Source organism: Lonchura striata, chromosome 4 (genome assembly GCF_050655825.1).
Source record: "Lonchura striata isolate lonStrDom1 chromosome 4, ASM5065582v1, whole genome shotgun sequence".
In the NCBI taxonomy this organism is placed as follows: Eukaryota; Metazoa; Chordata; class Aves; order Passeriformes; family Estrildidae; genus Lonchura; species Lonchura striata.
In genome coordinates, this window is record NC_140706.1 from 42315901 (window position 1) to 42338094 (window position 22194).

Here is a 22194-nt window from a genome sequence, read left to right on the forward strand (position 1 = left end):
TGCTGGCCACACTATTGCTGATACAGGATGCCATTGGCCTTCCTGGCCACCTGGGCACACTGTTGGCTCATGTCTTGTGAACCTGTTCCAGGTCTTGTTCAAAGTTTAAACAGCTATTTAAGAGTATTTCTCAGAGATCAGCCCTGCAGAGAAAGACTTAGGGATAATGGCTGATGGAAAACTCAACCCATCAGTGTATGTTCACAGCACAGAAAGTCAACTGAATGCTGAGCTGCACCAAAAGGAGTGTGGCCAGTCAGTTGCAGGAGGTGATTCTCCCCCTCCTACTCTGCTCTTGTGACACCCCACCTGAAGCACTGTGTACAGTGCTGGTGTCCCCAAAATATGAAGGACATGGACCTGCTGGAGCAAGTCCAGAGGAGACCATGTTGCTAAAAGGATTGAAGCACCTTCCCTGCAAAGACACACTGAGGGAGTTAGGGCTGTTCTGTCTGGAGAAGAGAAGGTTGTGTGGAGACCTCATAGCAACCTACCAGTATCTGAAGGAGCCTATATGGAAGCTGGAGAGCAGCTCTTTGTCAAGAACTGTGGTGACAGGACAAGTGTAATGGGTACAAATTGAAAAAGAGGAAATTTAAATTAGCTATTAGGAGGAAATTTTTCACTGTGAGGGTGGTGAGACACTGGAACAAGCTGCCCAGGGAAGTTAGGGATGCCCGATCCCTGGAGATGTTCAAAGCCAGGCTGGTTAAGGCCTTGAACAACCTGGTCTAGTGGGAGGTATCCCTACCCATGACAGTGAAGGTTGGGACTAGATGATCTCTAAGGTCTATCCTTAACATTTTGATTGCCAGATCTGCCTGGATCGTTAAGAGTAGCAAGGGATATGGGGTGGTAAGTGCAAAAGCATAGGAGTGTGAACACATTGCATTTTGGAACTTCACCTTTGAACAAGTGCAGAATTCAGAAAAACTAGTAAAATAACTGGAAAAAGTATGCTGTCACCTTGGCAATTCCAGAGAGACACAGATCACCGCAATGTGCTGGCCCAGGCCTACCAAGCTCTGTTTGAAACTATTCTTCTCAAAGGGAAAAGAGGGTTTCTGGATCTGATGATAAAACAAAAACCCTGCAGCTACTCCAACCCCAGTGACAGGCACTGCAGAAGAATGAGAGCATTAACCCCTCCTAATTATCAGTCACTCTGATACACAAGAAATGGACACAAAACTCAGCTTGCAAAGGAGAATGAAGCAGGGTCATCACCAAAACAGGACAAAGAGGCAGAACAAGGTATCTACCTTTGAATCAGATGTGGGATATACAAAAATATTTCACCTGTTTTCCAGGTCAGCACATCTGGCTGCTGTGATGCTGGGATAATGGAGCTAGCTGCCTGTAATTAGAGGGTGGGGAACCCAAGTAGCTATGATCACTTTCTAGGGAAGGGGGTATTGGATTTGAAAAAGGGGCCTAGGTCCTCAGCCTCTGAAAAAGACTCCTCTTAAGTCTGAAGGAAAGGTATCCCTTCAAGGAAAATGCTGTATGTCACCCAGATAAGAGCACCACAATGCAGGGAGGTATCCAGTTCTTGAAAGAATTAGCCATGCTAGAAATTATTTATTGTGACCTGACTAATGTGCAGATTAGTCAGGTCAAATCCAGATGAAGCCCAATTCCCATGACCCACAGGACAGCAACTTGCGTGTGGCACATGATCACTGTATCCCACGTGATTGCCATCAATGACCTGGAGAGACAAAGAGGCACCAGCCATGGATCAAGTGGCTCAACACCTCCAAAAACATGGGATAAAAAAAAAGTCTTGCTCCCCAATATATATATGGACTAGTATCTCAGCTTTTAACAGTAACCATCCTTTTGATCAAGAGGAAGGATGTAGAAAGTACAGACACAGCAGGCTACCCTTCAGTTTTACCTCTGACACCACTGACAGGACATGAAGAAGAGGGGTGGAAGTGAATGGCATTCACTTCATCTGTATTGGAGGACTCCCAGTATGAAAGATTCAGACACAATCAGGTTAAACTTCCAGAACAAAACAATATAAACGAACTTAACTACAGCAGTTATCAGTGCTCAGTTGTCAGCAAATGCAAAATAACTCTACTCAGCACTTTTCTTAACATTGTCCTTAAAGAATAACTAATAGTGACTTGCCTTTAGTAGGTTTGCTGCAATTTCTCCCTATGCAAAAGTTTTAGGTTACCTTCAAAGTACACATGGAAAACAACTACTATTTCAACAGTAAATCACTGGTGATCTATGATAAAATCAGTACAATTGCATAAAAGCAGTGAAAACAACAAACAAGATATTGAATCCAAACTGATACCCACAAAAGTGTTACCTAACACAAAAGAAAAGAACCCACTGTGGCAATGTTAACATAACTCGTAATCTGCTTATGGAATATTTTTTAGTTTTAGGTCAAATGCTGACCTAGAGAAACTAGACTTTTTGTAACTGGACTTCTAATTTAGAAAATCAATTAATTCATACCATACTCATTCTGTAATCTCTTACTGGACAATAGTTTATAAAGCACAGCTAGAATTTTGAATAAAGGCCTTGAATCACACCACATTTTTACCCTCAATATTACTGCAGGACAACAGTGATAGGACACACTGCATTTTGCTGACAGCATATCAGTGCCCCTATCAGATTAGTTACACAGAGCAAGGACTTTGATTTTCTGTATTGAAAACAGTAAATGCCACACTGCTTTCTCTCCTTGTTAAATTAGGTTACTGTTTAATCTCAATAGTATTTTACCAAGTCTGGAACACAGTGCTAATTAAGTAAGTTAATACTGAATTTGAACAACAAATTGGTAGGCTAAGCTTCCATAAAGATAATAATTTCACACTAAACTTTGCAAAGACAAGACATTTGTATAAGGCAAAATGTAAGTGATGATAAAAGTAATTCAACTTTAGACAACAAGAAAGGTGGGAGTTTCTTTGATGTTTTTCCACTGTGAAGAGTTTGTAATTAACTTAGATTTAATAACTAAATGGCATCTTCTATGTAAAGTTGTGAAATTAAAATATTTTCCTTTAATGAAGAATGCTACTTAAAGAATAGGGCTTGGTTGTGCTAAGCACTGTATGAATCTTAAAGAACAAAAACAAAACAGTCACTTTCTGATCAAGTTATTTTGTTTGTTCCCCCTTGCCCACTTTTTCACCTGCTGCCTGTGCTCCCAAAGCTTCCCAGAGCCACCCTAAGCAGAAGCCTAACACAGACCAACATTCCAGCCTTTGGCCACTTTCTTGACAGTGGACGGATGAGAAGGCTCTACTGAGTATTAGGATGTCTTGGCATGAGAGGGACGCCATAGTTACAAGCTACTTGAAAAAGAAGGGCATATATTCAGTTTTGTCTGCAGTTTCCAAAGGATAAATTCAATATCTGTTTCAGCAAAAGCAATTTCTTCAAGTTTATCTTAAAAACTTCAAACTAGACAGGGGTACCTGCATCACAAAAAATAAGTAGGCTCTAGATGAACATGTCATCTTACACTGTAATGTCTCTCCTAGGGCTGCCTAGACATATGAACTGTAAATTCTCGGTCTGAAAGAAACTACTGCTATGAACTGAACAGGGCCACAGAGTCACAGGATCCTCCATGATAGCACAATAGTAGCACAGGCTTTCACAATTTGACAGTTTTTGTAATACAGGCAAGAACAGAACTACTTCTATTTTTATATACAAGATATATGGAAGAAAAAAGGCCCAACTCTGTTAAGGTAAAACCTGTTGAATCAGAGGAAATTCAGTGATTTTAGTATTTACTTACAGTAGTATACACAAAATACACCACTCTCCAAAAACTCAGAAGATGTATCCCAGTTCACAAGAATAATGTTCCACTCTCTGAACACCCAACTCCCTATTCTTTAAAGAGACTACATTAACCTCTGAAGAAGTCTACAATTTTCTTAAGCACTCTTTGCAAATGCAGTAAAAATAATTCACACCAACAATTCCAGGAACCTGAAAAGAGAAGCTCAGTTTTGATGCAAGGTATTTCAAAATTTGCAGTAATTAAAATGGAAGGTTGACAAGTTCAACTGTTGCAAAACATTCTGTGTCAGTAACATTAGCCTCTCAGGAAATATTTTTTAATCAAAGTCACCAGACTACTTTGCAGATTTTTATTACTGAAAGTCACCAAAAAAATGCCAGAATCAGCAGGATTTTTAAAATTACATTCAAGAAAACAGAAGTCAGATTTTAAGCACCAGGTCTTACCTGAACATTGCTTTTGGGATAATAGAAGAAAAATGGCTTCAAAACTGGAGACCTAGACACATAAAACAAGAAGCATAAATGCATTTACCTAGGAATTAATGAAACTTGCAAATCATACATCTTTGGATTGTTCATACACCAAACACATAGGAAATTAAATCTATTCAGCCATGACTAGCAATGGTTTTTCAACTAACTTTAGAAAGCCTGGGAAGTGTAAAAACTCCTTAAATTTCATTATTAAGAATGTAAGATTTTGTTTAAAAAACTGAAGAAAATTTTACTGAGGGCAAGTAGCCAAAACAGCAAAAATATTTTCTTGACAAAGGATGTACTTCTTGATATTGAAGTCCACTACACTGTCAGTAGCCATGCATTGATACCTAGACCAGCTCCACAGGGCTACTGGAAATACAGCCACAGGTTCTTTTCCCACCTTCATGTGCAGTATTTGCTAAATGACAGAAAAGTTCTAGATAAATAAGCATGAAAAGGTGAGAATATAAATCACCACAAGATTTTAGCCATATCTAGAAAGTGAATCAAGCCAAGTTTTTTTTCTAAACATGCTCAATATTGCTATGTTCTGCTCAGTCATGAAATAGTTTCAGGCTAAAATTTTGTGGGATGTTCTGGCATTTGACCTTGCATTTCAAAGTGAAGTGATCTCATACAAACAAATTTGGTGGGCCCATATTCAAAACTAACAGCTACAAGAGAAAACTGGTCCAGAAATTTGCATGTATTAATGTGGTTGAAATATGGCCTTGCCACGAAGTTACATTTCAAGCTTTCCCTACAGCTCATTAAGCAAAGACTGCTATGAGCTGATCAGAAAGTTACATAACTCACATTTAATTCAATAAAGAATTTTCCTATTTGCATGCATACTGTACAGCACTTACTATTATCTTGTATCAGTTACTAAGCAGAGTGACACAGGAAGATTTAGCTGCTTCTGTGGTTGCTCTCCCAAATTGGGGAAGCTTGTAATGGTGACTCGTAGGAACATTATCATCAAACATTACAACAAGTTAATGATCAGCAGTTTACTTACACTCTGGGGCGCCCTCCAACAATTCCAGTGAGGCCAGGGGCTGGAAAAGGAAATTAAATTCACAAAAGAATGGTTAAAGTCCTCTTCAAAGCATCAGAGCTTGCAGCTTACCAATAAATGCAGGGAAATCACTAGAAAATTACATAATTGTCATAAATTAATAAAACTGAACACTTTATAAAAGTTATAAGGTTCAAACACATAACTGAATTTTAACAATAATAATTTAAATGTGCAAAGCATGTGCTAAATCTTTAGAATCTTCTTCCACATACTTTGTATACAAAAGCCAGTGAAGTAATACATTTGATAGAAAAATAACTTTGCTTTAGTTTTTTTGTCATTCTTCTTTTATTTACTGTCAAAAATAGCAAAGAAACAATTCTGATGGACAATGGTTTCTTTTAGTATTTATTTAGTATGACTTTGCTTGTGTAGTTGAACTATTCAATTTGAATCACTGTCTCTAGCCTTTAAACTAACTGCTTTTTTAAGGTGCTTGGTACTGCAGATCCCATTCTCTCTCTGTGGTACAGAGGCAATTCACAGGTTTAACTAGCATGAGCCCAGATCTGTGGTAAGCCAGTACTGTATTATCAGGTTGCCAGGCTATCTATCATTAACCTAACTGCACAGATCAGTATTTCTGAAAGAAACAGCTCTGTTTTCATCATCCTGAGCATTGCTTCTCACCCTTCTGTCTGGCATGGACAGCAGGAACACATGAAGCATCAGAGCTCCAAACAGTATTTCAGGGGAAAGAAACAGTAAAATGTATACATTACATCAGCCTAGCAATTAACAACTATGTTTATCAGTCCTTGTAAAATAAGTGTTATGGAAAGCTACCCACATGGTATATTTGGCCAAATTAATTCTGTCTAAAAAGGGCTTCATGCTTTCTGCAGGTGTGAATTCTCTCAGTTAGTGCTCCAAGCAAACTAAAAGCCAGGTAACTGTGCTGTTGTGATACTAAAGCTAACAGTGATGAGCTCTATTCCAAAGCAGACTGTTCTAGCTTGGATTCAGTGCCTTGTCAATGTGGACACATACCAGTAGCAGCAGAAATTACACAGCCTTGCCATATTCATGCTCATCAGAAGTGACTTCCCCAAAAAAGTCTATGATGTTTTATAGTACATGGGAAAAAGAAAAAGCCTTAAAAAGAAACAGCATCACAAATAACCACCTCCCTGTTCACTAGGTACTGCTAAAAAAAAATGTGGTAGTGGATAGGAAATGAATGAATCCCTTATGTAAGTGCTACACAATTTTAAATTATCCAGTGAGCAGTGAGATTTCAGCCCTATACATCTTACCTGTGCACTCAGTCAAGCAGAACTGTCACTCAGCCACAACACCAGCTGCAGAAATTTTAGTGAGTTACGTGCCTAGTTTGTTTATTTAGGTTGCTGAGGAAGGAGGGTGGATACAGTAAGGTCATGTTGAAAATACAGGTCCATAAAGTTAGTTAAATTATTTGTGGATTGTAATATGGGTCACTTCCTGCTAGGCAGCTGAACTGCTCATTAAGGATACCAGACTTTGCTCCAACATCAATTTAAATTACCTGAAAGCTTTAAAGACAGCTCTTCATTCACTTGCTTTCACACAAGGGATCTTGACTGCTACAACAAAGTAGTTCTCAACACAGACAAGAACACAGTCCAAGTAAGAGCAACAAGCGCTCACACCTCGAGGCTAGTATAGCTTTCTTCTGCTAGTCTTTCAGAAGTTCACGAGCACAAGCTACTGTAACAGCAGACCTGTCTTTGGAGGGACCACCACTATCCCTGCAACTGCAGAGCAAAGCTACACTAATACCCCAGATGCAATACTATTAAGATCTATGCTATGATTATTGCTTATGTGAATATAAATATGATGGAAGCAATTTTAAGTCAAATTTAATTTTTATCTATATGAAATTCCTAGTTAAGCTTCAAGCAGAGAAGACAAAGCAAATCTTAAATTACTGATTGTAAGCCATAACCAGTTTGGCAACTCTGTAAACAGCACAACAGCACTAGACCTCACCTCAACCAAGGTCTCAGATTCCTATTACATTTCTCCAGTAAACGAAAAGAAGGCAATGGAAGGTGTAGTGCAACCAAGTAATAATGAACTTGTCACTGTGGCCAGACCTACCTTCTGCTAATTAAATTATGATCTCCTTGGATCAACCATTGTCCCAAGTAAACTTCTTATGAAAATAGCTCCTCATGCTGTACTTTATGCTTACATTGCATTGCTTGCTTAAGTATCTGTACAGATGCCCTCCCTCCTTTCTGGAAGACTTATCTTTATCTACAATGACATAAACAATTTGTCGTACGCAGAGAATATCAATCAGGCTGCAGTCTCAAATTGCTAAGATTCTCCGCTAAATTGAAGCTCTTGATCTACTTTCCCAGAAACTTCGCATGACCACTTTTTGTCATCAGAGCTCCATTCCTTAGTGCCTCAAGGAAGATAAAAGTATTGTCTCATCTGCTGCCACTGAACCTCTTGAACAAGTTGCTTCACATCAAGCTAATGAACTCACCACCACTTTCTGCTGCCTTCTGTGCCTCAGAATGGCATAAAATTCATGCACTGCAAAATGGGGTGATGACCTTTAGATAGGAGACCTTCCTTTCAATGCATCTATACCCTGTTCATCTGTAGGTACAGTATTTGTTTGGTGTCAAACTGAATACCATGACACTTATTTTGGTTCAAGCATTTGATCCAAAAGCCTTCCATTTTCTCACTGTGGCTGGGGACCAAGCCTAAGAACTACAAAATCTCCAGGTGCCTGGGCATTTTAAACCAGTGAATACTGGGCATTACACCACTGGGATTCCACTGTTTTTATTAACTCCCAAATACATTACATGGCTGGAAAAACTTCAGAGAGTAAGAATGGTAAATCTACTTCTTTCTAGGTGACTAAACTCTGGTATGGGACCCTTCCTTTGAATTCTATGTTTAGAAGTTAAAATCTACACTGAATCTATTAAACAAATAAATAATTAGTTAGAAAGTACTTTTCTTTGAATGATCTGAACAATTCTTCATACAGTCTTATCCTGTCTTTTTATTTTATGACTCCTTCCTCTAGCCTACTTTCTCTTACTAATTTTCAGCCCAAGTATCTTAGGAAAAAACAAATCAGCATCATCTGTGTATACATGTATGTATAATTAATTACTTGTCAGGTTTTCTTCCTTTGTGTCCATGATTCTTTCAGCACACCTGCAGACTCTCATATTTTGGGTCCAATGGCAAATTTGATCCAAATCTGAAGGATAGAGAGGAATCTCAAGAATACCAAAGCAACTAACACATCATGACTGGCACTCCCCTGTGAGCAGAGATGTAGGGACAGATATCCATGTAAATAATACAAGGTGAAGCCCAATCAGGATACTATTTCTGGTTTCCCATGTATGTTTTATCTCTCCAGCTGCCTCTTGATCTTTTTTATTTTCTCACCCTGTAAAACACATGGATGGACTTGTAAACAACAAATTCTCCTAAAAATCACATATGATGTGCTGGTAAAGACAGCAAGTTTCTGATAAATTTCATGAGCAGGCAAACTAAAGAGTACTTGGGAAAACCAGTGTTGCTCTCAGTTGGGGCAATTCAGGGAATGGATCCACTGAAAACCAGCCTTGGTAAAAGATACATAAAATCAGCCCAAATAAGCACCTATTTCAATATGTAGAACCACCATCTTCTAATACATTATAATTTATGTCATATATACCACACCCTGAAGAATGCCCCACAGTAGAAAAAACCCTGGCTGGCCAGAAATTGAAATCAACCTGTGAGATGTAAACTTCCAGCAAAACAAGCCACATTCCTTCCAGCTCTCATTATTCCTCACTGGATTTACAGATAGTGGGAAGGCCTGATGTTTTGCCTCCTTAATATTCTCTCTATCCTATTCCACTCCTGCTTGAATGGTCACACCTAATTTTGGATTATTACTTCTTATTCTTTAATCTGCTTCTGTCAAAAAAACGTTCTGTACAATTCTGTATATTTTTCAACAGAAAAAAACCATTATGCACTATACAAAGGATGCTAGAATGCATGAAGCATTTTGTAAAATGCTTTGGAGCAAAAAAGCATGAAAATGCTCCAACTACTTGAAATCTAAAAAGCTTTAAGAACTTTAAACTTAAAGGCTTTTTATGAAGTTTCACAGAATTTCAAGATACAGCAATTTCTCTTCCTGAATAGCTTTCAGCTTTTGACCCTTTACACTTCCAGTGATTGAATTAGCTCAGCTAATAGGCTATTAATATATTTACCATATATTCTAAAGAAGGAAACATGTTTTTATATATAAAACCAGACAAAGTAGTCCACTTGTCAAGCATTATTTTTTTAAGTGATCTAAATAGAGAAATCTGAAATCTCAGGTTTTATACTCGGCAGTTCTTAGAATACGGTTGATTACCAGTATAAAATGCATACAATCTTTTTTTACAGGGGTCAATTTTATGTTCTTAATTATTCTATCTATGTCCTCTGAAAACAGCAGATAGTTTATCTTCTGCAGTATTATTCTCAAAAAAAACAGGGACTGCAGTAAACTCCTACAAGGACATTTCTAAAAGTATCTTCCAACACACTTAGGACATCAGTCAAAATATTTACATATACTCAAGCACTTTAAAATCTCAAGTTATATTAACCAGCTGTCATCTTAGTGTCAAACTCCGGTCATTTTAATGTGAAATAAGGGTCAGCACATGATTTCAGCTATTAGTAAAACATTTCTTAGCTACTGAACCACTGTTAAACTAATATCACCAGATTCCCACAGTAAGTTTCTTCTTGAGCCTCTTCTATACTGCATTTAATTCAGAATAGAATACTTGAATTAAAGAAGACAACATAAAGACATTAAATCAACATAAATTATTTAAATTCTAGTCATTTGGCCGACTGGGCTGTACATAATGAAGAGATTTTCACTGAGTAATACAAACCAGGTCTGTGTTTGCTGGCTTTCATGATGTGATGGTGAACTTCTTTGGACTGAATGCTGCAGAACTGCACTGAACTCCCAAAGGTTACTACAGGTTTAAAAATCTGAGTCTATGTGTCTAGGATTCTCCACTTCCAAGCATAGGAATCTCACCTTACAGAACAGCAAAACACCTGTGAAGGCCCCACTATTAGGACCAAACTGTACAGACAGACTGAAAGTTATTATTTTTCAGGAGACCAACATGCATAAAGCCAACCAAACTTGCTGCTTGCTGATAAAAAAATAAAATCCTGGCTATTATCAACTTTCCGACTATTGAGGACTAAATAGAAAGAAGAATTTTATCAATTAAAAGGTTAAACACAAATATTAATTGTAAAAAAAAGTATTAAAAGATGGGATAAGGTGTGTTTGGCTTTTTTTTAATAGTATGTATCCCTTTAATTTCATCAGAAGAGCATAATCCAAATGAAAACTGATTAAGCGTTTGAACTTGTGAACTAAATACCACACTCAACAGAAGTTTATAGTAAATGTCTTCCATTCCAAACAGAAAATAAACAACAAATCACTCTCCAACATGGCATGCCTATATACAGTAACTTCAAATTCTTCTCTGGGATTAAGCGTCTCATCTGCAGTTTTAATAATACTTAAAAAAAATTCTGTGAAAGTATGCTAATATGTCCTGCTGAGCCTTACAATGGGAATTTTAAAAGAATTAGGAAAAAAAGTTAAGGAATAACTATGAAAATCTCATTCATTGTTGACTATTGAAGCTTCCCAAAAATGCAAATCTCAAAAATTCTCTCTTGCAGAATATGCTTGCACATATAGCAGAGCACAAATACACACAGGCTTCAGCCCAGTTCAACATATAGACAGCATTCCTTCTTTTTATGTGGAGGACGCGATTTCATAATAAATTGGGAATTTCAGATCGGCACAATGCTTTTAGATGGTTGTCCTTCTACTAGTGTGGAGGGAAGGGGGGAGGAACCACAATTTAAGCACTCTTAAATTGATCAGAAGCTATGCAATACTCTATATGAGGCCTGAGTTTTATTATCCTTGACATATACAAATTCCTAAAAATTTTATCATATTCAAAAATCATATGCTGCAAACTGATAAGTTATTAAATACTGACATTAGGACATAAATTTGCTAAAAAGCACATCTGATACTCAAGACCTAACATCCACTTTTAAGTCTCTGAAGTGAAGCATTATGAAGATCACCCCTCAACAGAATTATTACTATGTGATTTTTAATTACAGGAAAGCAAAGAAGTTATTTTAATTTTACTGTTGTTCCCTGCAAAATGTGACAAACCACAGCTGAAAACTCCCTTAAAAGTTTATTAGGCAAATAGGTAAAACATTTTGACTCAAGTGATTTAAATTCAGCCTAAGTGAAAACACCAAAAGTAGGCTTTTAGTACTGATTAAAAAAATCAACACCCATTTTACATACAATTTGTAATTTTCATATTATGATATTGCCAAAATAAAACTAACAACCAACTCCAGCTGGCAGCTCCACAAGCAGCGACTAGCAGGCTAAAACCACCTGACGAAACACCCGAAGTGACAGTGCTTCTGGATTTCACTTTAAAAGATGCAGCAGGAGCACTTGTGACTCTCCCCCCTTATTCTGAACCATCAAATCTCTTTTCTCAATCTCTCTTCTCCTCTACTACCCCCGTTCTTACATTTTAGCCAGTTTGGTTAAATACTGGTGGAGTTGCTTCCCAGCATTTCTTACAGGGAAAGCAGAACCAAGGACTCTTGATTCACATTCTTTTGTGGTTATGCTTTCTTTCACTATCTCAGGAAACCATCTGTAAAGCAGACAAAATACTTTCCAATGCTACTAGATGTTAGAAAGCTTAGCTGATCATCTTTACATAGCTTGAGAAAGGTTCTCGGATGAAAGGTGCTGTATTTGAAGATTATTATATACAAATGCCTACACATCACTTAAAAGTAACAAGCATCAAACTGCTACTGATAGGAAAGAAGAATATAGGGTTAAAAAGAATACTCCTCAACCACTAGATACAGTACAAACAGAAGAGAAAGTAGTTCCCTTTTTTTTCCTAGTACAGATCTAAAAGCATACTTTGTTTTTCAAAGGTCACTCTTAAATGCCCAAAAATAATGGAATTAAGTGTTTCAGTTCAGGTGACATCACTCTGCAAGTCATCAACTTCTCCCTCTTTGGTATCCATTATGAAGGATTTGTAATTTGTTCCTGCTTTTCCTCTGTTCTTCATTAAAAGGACATGCAGAAGATGAAAGAAGGGTTATTTACAATGACTCTCATAGCCACTATCTTATCTCCTGGAAGTGAACTAACATAGGAGAGAAGGCAGGGATGTGACCAAGCTGACCATCTTTGAAACACAGGACTTCATTGTTTAAAGGATTTTCATCAGAAAAAGCCACTCATGCTTAAAATTTCACTTGGTATGTGTCCCCACAACTGCCACCATTCTGGCAGAACAAGGCCAGAACATGTAGTGACATCACACAGATCCATGTGAAAAGCACAAAGCCACATTTGATAGGCATGCTCTGTCCATGTAAGAGACAGCAGGCACAGGTATTTTTATTCAATGCCCAGTGAGAAAAAGTGGTGCAGCACTGTACAGCACAGGACCTCAGGTGCTCACTGCCCAGAGCACGTACACAGGGCACACAAGGCTCAAGTTCTGGGCTCTCTGCCTGTGGACAGTGACTGTCCCACGAGGGTGACCATACTGCCACGGGATGGGGTGTGCTCTGCCTCTCACTGAAGCTGTGACACTCTGGAGAACTGTAATCAATTGCAAAAATTTCCTAGTGAAATAGAGGGGAGGGAAATAACACCAGGTGCTGTTACTAGAGAATTCACCTAGGACAACAATCTCAACAGTCTTAGTTCTGGCTTCTGTTCCCAAAATCACTTACCCATCTCTAAGTCTTGTCTGTGGAGCTGCCCGTTTTAAGACAACTAAGCATCAAGAATTCCTTGTTCTGCTCTTCACAGCAAGGTCTGGAATTCTACGCTACTGTCAGAAACTAAGCATCATTAAGCTGATGCATTTATTAGTACACCACTAATTACTGTTTTGCAGTGTTGCAAAATTGTAAATCTCACTGAAGAAAGAAAATTAAAAACTTTTTTCTTAATCACTACTTTAAATATATTCCATATCAACAAGTAGCTTACTAAGCATTTAGATCCTAAATCTGACTCTTCTCTGCTTATGTAAGAGTTTATGGGCACAAGTAATACAGAAATTTACCACACAATAGCAACTGAAAGAAGTGACTGTATGAAGCAGTCCCACTGTATCTTCCACAAATTAAAAAAAAAAAATTACCATGCACTTGGAAACAGTAAACAGCCCTGATAGCCTTTGACAGTAGTCATTTATGTAATGGAGGCCAAAAGCCTTTTTGGAGTCCTGTACCTACAAGGAAAAGTGCTATTTATCACCAGATGCCTCGGATGATTCCAGAAATAGCCTCTTTCCCATTGCTGTTCATTAGCAGCAGCTCTACGAACTGAAACAGATTTTTTTTTTCCAAGAAAAACTTCTACAGGATGTTCTAAAAAGCTTAAACTGTTCCTTTAGGAAACAAACCCAGCAACCCAACCATCATCCACACAAGACTGCCTAACCCTATTCCACATAGGAATGCATTTGTTTCATCGCTGAAAGCCCTGATAACAAGAACTGAAAGTTTGCCAGCCACCTCAAGATGTTCACACAGATGTTCATGTGTTACAGTAACTCAATTTCAATTCTACACATACTTCACCCAACCCACGTAGAGCAGAATTTTCACTTTTTCATTCTACAAAGATCAGTGGTAAAAGGAAAAAATGGAACCCTTAATAAAACCAACACTTTCAAACTTCAAACATGGTTTAAATACACAGCAACTGCTTTATGAAAGAAGCACAGATAAAGAATGGAGAGACAAGTACAGGTCCATTAGTTTTGGAGCTTACACATAAGCAATGATTTTAAAATCCACACAGCTTTCTTTAATTCAAATAGATGTTTTCTAGAGCATTGTCTATGCATACATAGAATAAATAGTAAGAATAGAAAAGACGAAACTACTTCAGTTATGATTCCCCAACTAGTTACAAAAATGATAGTTTGGTCCAACTGAAAATACTATCCTTCTTTCAAAAGGGAAACTCCAGGTCTTTAGAACCAATTTACATCTAGCTGACCTACTGATGAGCCTTCAGAACTGCACATTTTAGAGTATTATCTTCAGGAATATTGACATTTAGTTCTACATGATCATATCTATATTGTAGAGACAAAAAAAAAAAAAAAAGGATGCCCATGCGCTGACCTTGTCTTTATAAATACAACTTTAAAGAAAAAAAAACCAACCTGAATTAAACTCTTCTTTGCAAATATTGTAAAGATTATAACACATAACACAGAATGCACGAATATGCACACTTCTACACAATTTTTAACTCACTGGAAAAAAAAAAAAATTCCTTAATTACAAAGCAACACCTAACTATTCCTCCATTGATCAGGATTTTAGATTTGCTATGGAACTTCCAAGTTTCAGGTTAAGCCCTTGGAACTGAATTTTGAAGATGTATGTAAATCCTAGATTATATAGATCTTCATTAAGGTATGCAGAAGCATACAGATGACATAGATACCTTCGTTAAGGTATGCAGAAGCCACTGCAAAATATCTAAGCTCTAGTCCCCAGATGAGGCTGTCAAAATTTAAATTCATTTAGAATGGATAACAGAAGTGGGATGAATACTCATGATTTACGCACAAAACTCAGGGATGAGTTTAGAACTCAGATAGTTAAAGTGGTGACACCTAAGGGACTTGGGAGTAGAAGAGAAAAAAATTATTCAAAATAATGACACAGTAGGTTCCCCTAGAAAATTAAGAGAAACCAATGACATGTACAAAAACCAAATATGCTTTTTTTTGAGTAAACATTTGGCAAGCAATAGAAGCACAGATCGTTTTACATTACATGACCTTCAAACAAATACTTAAAAATATACCCTCAAAACTAAGATGGACTTAATTAAATTCCAGTGGTTTGATTTTACCTCACACATCAAATAAAAAATAAATCTTGCAATAGTTGCAATAAATCACCAAAATCAAATTCTAAGGACAGAATAATTTGAGGTTAGATGCAGATTGTCAGCACCATCACTGCAGTATTAAATTTTTTAAATTATACCTGTACGCTGTAATTACTTACACAAGCACCTATACATGAAACAGAAGTACAGTAGCATAAATAAAAATCCTTTGTAGTAACACCAGATAATGCATACGATATACACCAGATAATGAAGTATGAAGAGAACCTTCAAAACTCTCAAACTGCACATCTTTTCATAAACTGCACTGTTACAGCTGGACACTCGGGTGTATTTTTGCCAGTTGAGCAACACTTCGTGTTTATTGCCAACAAAGTCCAATAGCATTACTAAGTTTTAGGACATGGTAAAAAAGTAAATCACTGTTGAATATCAGTGCAGTCACATGTAGTTAAAAAAACGGATGAGGAAAAGGAAAAAAAAAACAGGAGGGGATAGTAGCAGCAATGGAAGAATAATGACTCTAAAAGGAATACAAAGGTGAACTTCAAAGACTTTTATTGTATTATTCTGTTAATGTCTGTCTCATTTCTACACCAAGCTTATATACCTTTAAAAATTATTTCACTTCCTTATGTTGTTCCTTATGAACAACATAAGGAAGCTTAACATGACTTAAATTTTTGGGTGCTACTCATGCACCCAAAAAAGTAAAGTAACTTTAAAATTCTTAGAAGATTATATGAATAATTACCCATGCCAGTTCCAGCTGGTGCAATCTCTTTGGAGAAGATTTCTACAGCTTCCCTTTGTTTATGGTGTACAGCAAGCCAAATGACAGCTTCCCGAGGTCCCTGCTTCAAAAAGGTTGATATATTAGATTAGCTTAGATGTAGAACATTGGTTAAATTCACAAAACTGAAAAATAACTTATTATCCACCATCACTACAATTTGCTGCTAGCTTTTCATTACGTTTATTTTCAAATATCATGGAATCAACTATTGTGTATTTCAAGTCACTAGGGTACTGTGCCTTTTCTCCAGCTTTCTGTAAGAATCAAGTACTGTAATGAACAATACCAAATACTTGGCTTCATTGTCGGTGGAACTGGCAAACAAACTTTGCTCTTATTCTAAGTGCACTGAGAGTGCTCTGGAGCCAGGTTCACTTCTTTTACCATCAAGAAGGAAGCAGATCTGTCCACAGAAAAGAATTCAAACCTAACCCTTGGGAGGTAAATGTGAGAACAGAACTTGTAAAAATCACCATGTTTTCAGAGAGAGGAGCAGATGCTCCCTCTAAAGATAAACCAAATGTGCTCCCTACTCTAGTCAAAACACCTGTCCTTGCAGATAAGCAGTCTCTCATTTCAAGTTTTACTTCTCCAAAAATTCTATTTTCAGGATCTACTATTGGAATCAATACACAAAAAATATGCAGCCATACAACAAACCAAACAAATGCACAGTTTTACCATTCAGTGTTCCCAAAGCTATCACAAGATTCATTAAATTACTACAAAAAATGACCAACCAGAAATATTCTTGAAAAAAAAACCATATTCGTGCATTCACATGTGCTTTCTGGTTCTAACTGTACCATATAATCAACACTCCATTTAAAGTTCCATGTTTACCTCCTTGCCTGCAAATGCAAGATACAATGGTCTATGAAAATAAGCTGAATCCTGCTTTGAGTGGATGAACCCAGTATTAAAACTGGGTATATATACAAGCTGAAGCAATAAATCCTACAGTATCAGAATTAAAAGAAAAAACCCAGCAAAACAAAGTCTGAACAATGTCTTGGAAATCAATTAACAAACGGTTAGCAGAAAACTAACAGAGCACATATAATTTTTATGTAGCAAATCTAATGCCTGATGTACTATTAAAAAATAGCTTACATGAAACACACCCCAGATTTCCAAACCACAAACTCACTGATGCTGTGATACGGTCATAACTCCCTCCTCAACAGAACAGAGGATACTAAAACTCAAACACCACAAAAATTACTCAGTGCTGATTCAAGTCCCTTTCTAGCTCATGCTGGGCTGGTGCTGACAAAGCAAGCTACCAAGAGTGACAAGGAGCAGCCATGTCAACAGACAGAGAAGTCAGAGAAAAGTGCTTGCCACTCTTTCCTATTTTTCAAGATATTTTGTGTTGTCAGGAACAGTCAATGCTCCACACGGCAGTTCAGACTACAGGCTTACCTAAGGCTGGGAGACGGGGATATCACAGCTGCAAAGGCTAACCATTGCACCAGTTTGACAGATGTGCACAGGAAGTAGTCTAGCTAGCCACACCATATATCGACACTGAGCTCCAAACATCGTTCAGCTTACCCTGTCTTCATATCACTTATGTATTTGTTTCTTTGCTTCAAATTTAGGTGATAGAACTTTCAAAGGAGGAACTATTTTCCTTCTGTGTTAATATACTGCCTAGAACACTATGGCTCTGGTTTTGAGTACTATGATTTGTAATCCAAATAACCAGGTCTAATTTTGCATGGGAAGACATGGTAGGAAAGAGTGTTTAACTGACTACATTATCCCTACCTGAAGGTCCAATGAGGAAATGTTTTCCTTGGGATTCTATGGCTTTGTATCTTAAATGGAAAAGCAAACTCCTCTCCCCAACCCTTTTTTTCAAACTACCACGGCTGCTTTCCAGATGAAAGCTCCCCTGGCTAGTTTCTTCTAAAATGCTGGATGAGCATAAAGGGCAATAGAGCAATTTCCTGTATTTCAGCCTTAGCTCTGACATCCTGTTTTAGGCATAGATGAGAAGCACATACAATGGTGACAACACTCTGTTTACTTTTAATATAAGACTTGGGAAATGAGGCTGGAAATACAGAAAGTACTACAAATACTTTAATTTAAAAATTTTATTTCATGTACTATAAGCAAGGCAAACTGAATAATCAGGAGGGCGAAACTGCTCTACTTCAACTTTCTACTTTGTACAATGAGACAGAAAACTTCCTATACAACAATTCAATTGAAGAATATATTACAATGCATAATAAGGCATTGGTACAAACAGAACACAGACAAGCTGAACATCTGGAACATCTGTTCCTATGTTTCAGATTTTCGATTCTGCACTCTTAGTAAGACATTTAAAATTGCAGGTGTTATGGTCCTGAAATTAAAGAGACCACATTATAAAGCTCAGTCTTCAGGAAGCAACTCTTGCTGCTTTGATGAAGGAAATTGAAACTCAAGCACTGAAATGAGTACCTGCAGATATAACTTGACCAGTGTCTAAAAACACTCAGTTTCACTAGTCCACTGGCCTTCTCTACACCACATTCACATTTCCTTTAGATACAAGCTGTTGGATAAAATGTCGGCACTCATAAGAACAAACTCAGAGTTGAGTTTTGCCACGTGTACCTTAAGAGTTTTGCAAGACTGACACTGACAAAGAAGAACTAAATGCTACCGTTTTGGAACAAACTAAACTGTCTAAATATTTAAACTGTATCTAAGTGAGGACATGATTTACAGTCTTCTTCCTTTAAAAAGGACTTTCATTCTCTAGATTAGGAAAACAGACCATGGATATCACAGCTGCAGTGGCTTTGGCCATAATTCAAATTCTTACATGTGCACTCACTGTGCAGAATCATATAACTGAAGATTACTTCTGAAGCAGTACTCACAGACAAATTTAAACTTGTGCAGGCAACATTAACGCTGAGATTTCCTGATTGTAATATTTATAATGTGGTCTTCTTGCATTACATCTAATGCAATTAAAGTCTATGCCACAGAAGTTATTATAATAAGGTATTTCTTTAGGAGACCATCAGAACAGAGCACAACACCAAATCTTACAAAAATTTTGCAAGATTTTGTGTCAGCTTCTGGAAGACCCAATATTGCAAAGACCTTGTCACTGTTAATTTTGTACATTAAATAGTGACAGTTGAGTTCTTTGCAACATGAAGGGGTGAAATTCCCAAGATGATAATGACTTCCTTTAAAGTTGTGGAAAAGATAACAATATGGAAAGATTAAAAGAGGTCAGTAAAAGTTTAAGAACGCTGCATACTTACACCATCTATACTCCTTCTAGCATGAGGTCCATATGTATCTTCAGACCCCAAAACCTGTATGTTAACTGCACTGTAATCTTCATATCCAAGCTGACTGAAAATAAGACGAGTCCTGCAACAAATTATTTTTTAAATTAGTAAACTGGCTCAAAATTATTATCTGAAGTAGCCCTGCATAGTCCACAGAAGTTAATTCTGTCAAGTGGCTGGAGAAAAGATTTTATCAGTTGAAATACTGGAATTTTGTTAGGATATATATTTTGCTTGGTGGAACAAGCAACATTTTTTGCTTTGGTGGAATACTTCAAACACATTGCTAATGTCTCGTTGTCATAAATATAACCAAAGCACCTGAAATAGTGAAGCAATGTACAGTACGTTAATACAAAATCCAATTTTTTAATTGCTGTAAAGAGATGGAAAGGTGTTAACACATTAGAAATGAGTCCACCTTTATTTCTGATGAGATGAAATAAATAAGAACCTCATTTAAGTTAACTAAATTTGCAAACTGTGTCTGTATACAAAGTTATTTTAAATTATCTATCAACATTACAGTTACAGATACTACAGTTCAAAACACATTCTGTGGGTCATTTTTAGCCCTTTCATGTGTTAGTAATGCAACAGAGAATCATGAAAATTAAAAGGACACCAGAGACTACTTCAAAAAGACTTCACACACATATTGCCTAATGGCTTCTGCTTGCAATAATGAATAAACAAGTAAAGTACACAAGAAAGAAGCAAAAGAAGTCATCTTACAAGCTGCCAAAGCTGCTCAATGTCTTAGGCTAACAACTAATACGACCTGAATAAAAGAAGCACATTTAATTTGTGAACCTTTTCCTGCACTTGTTGCCACTAAACTACTGGACGGAACTTAACCTAGAACAGACTGGAAGCTGGGTAGCTGAAATATCATGTCCTTCGAATATTCTCTTGAAACAGAGACCTGGACAGGCTCGATCAATGGCCTGAAGGCAACTGCATGAATTCACTCAGTCAGGCAAAGCACTGGGTCCTGCACTTGGGTCACAGCAACCGCAGGCAGCGCCACGGTCTGGGTCAGAGTGGCCCGAGAGCTGCTTGGCAGAAAGAGACTTTCGGGTGCTGGCTGACAGCCAGATGAACATGAGCCAGCCTGTGCCCAGGTGGCCAAGAAGGCCAGTGGCATCCTGGCCTGGATCAGCAATAGTGTGGCCAGCAGGAGCAGGACAGTGATTGTCCCTCTGTACTTGGCACTGGTGAGGCTGCACCTCAAATCCTGTGTCCAGTTCTGGCTCCTCACTTTCAAAAGAACATTGAGGCGCAATGAAGCTTGTGAAAGGTCTAGAAAACATGCCTTACAAGGAATGGGTAAGGGAGCTGGGGTTGTTTAGCCTGGAAAAAGGCTACACATGAAAGGAGGGTGTACTGAGGACGAGGCTGGTTCCTTCTACTGTGCCTGCAGTGAGAGGAGCAGAGGAAATGGCCTTAAGCTGAGACAGGGAATATCCAGATAAGGTACCAGAAAAAACATGTCCACTGTTCAGGCTGTCAGGCATTGAAGTAGGTTTCCCAAGGAGGTGGTGAAGTAACCATTCCTGGAGGTGTTTAAGAGATGTCTGGATTTAGCACTGGGGGATGTGATTTAGGGATTATAGTAATGGAGCTGAGCTGATGGTTGGACTTGCTGATCTTAAAGGTCTTGTCCACCCTTGACAATTCTATGGTTTTATAAACAGAAACTGATAAAAAACTGATTGTAATGTTTCTGAAAGAGTTATAGTTGCTGATAGAGCATTCTTTGAGAGGGATCAGAACAGCTTAATTCTTATTCTCTATCTGGGCTGACAAACACCAATTTTTTGATGTGTCAAAGAAACAATTCCACATATTAAACTGTTTAACACTACATTTGAGATACAGAATGTGATTTTGTATATTGTAATTTTCAAGAGAGAACTTGCCCACAAGCATGCCTAATGGGCTAGAAGCCACTTCTCATATCAGTTAATCAGCCTTCAACTACCTCTAATCAGCTTTCCTCTGATTATCCAAGAGAGAATAGTATACAGGCTGAATTAACTTTCTAGATGTTAGAGATAGCAGCAGCACTACAATCTGTTTCAAAGACTCACATAGTCCAGTCTGAAATAACGTCCAAGAGCAAATATGAAATGGAAAACACACCATTCTATTTTTTTCCTAAAATAATCACCTATCTTCCAGAAAGATGGCTTTTTAGAGGTTCTGAGTCTCCAAGTCTTTGCATTTACCACTTCCTGAAGTTTTTCCATAACATGATTTTCTCAATAGCTCTTGGACACGAGCTTTTAGCATTTGCAATTACACTGTCCCTATCAGCCTGCTCTTATCTGCCATATCTCTTAAGGGAAATCAGACAACTCCTCCTTCCCCACAGTGCTGCACTCAGGTACATGAAGAATTGCTCCAAGTAAACCTTGGATTTCTGACTTTACAAGTGTGGTTTTTCCATGGGTCTACAACAGGATGGGGAGAAAGCTTTATATGAAACACGGAACAAGGAAATAGATCTCTTAACTAGAAAGACTGGAGCTACTGGAATAAGCATTGAGAGACTCCTGATATGGAATTATATTTAAGAGGAATTCCTCCTTGCCCAAATATACTGGCATGACAATACAACTGAAAGTTTATCACTCTGTCTTGGAATTGTAACTCTGTTCTAGGAAAAAAACAAAAAATGATC

At 37.6% G+C, this 22194-nt stretch overlaps 1 protein-coding gene across 1 annotated transcript in view; it reads right to left on the reverse strand.

Moving 5' to 3' along the window:
* LOC110470520 (uncharacterized) overlaps positions 1-22194 on the reverse strand; it is a 57939-nt gene that overhangs the window by 16233 nt on the left and 19512 nt on the right. The window contains exons 12-15 of the mRNA XM_085578025.1: positions 19479-19590; positions 16156-16258; positions 5303-5342; positions 4246-4297 (exon numbers count right to left, since the gene is read on the reverse strand). Coding sequence (XP_085434151.1) covers positions 4246-4297; positions 5303-5342; positions 16156-16258; positions 19479-19590 — 307 coding nt within the window. The remainder of the gene's footprint in view (positions 1-4245; positions 4298-5302; positions 5343-16155; positions 16259-19478; positions 19591-22194) is intronic.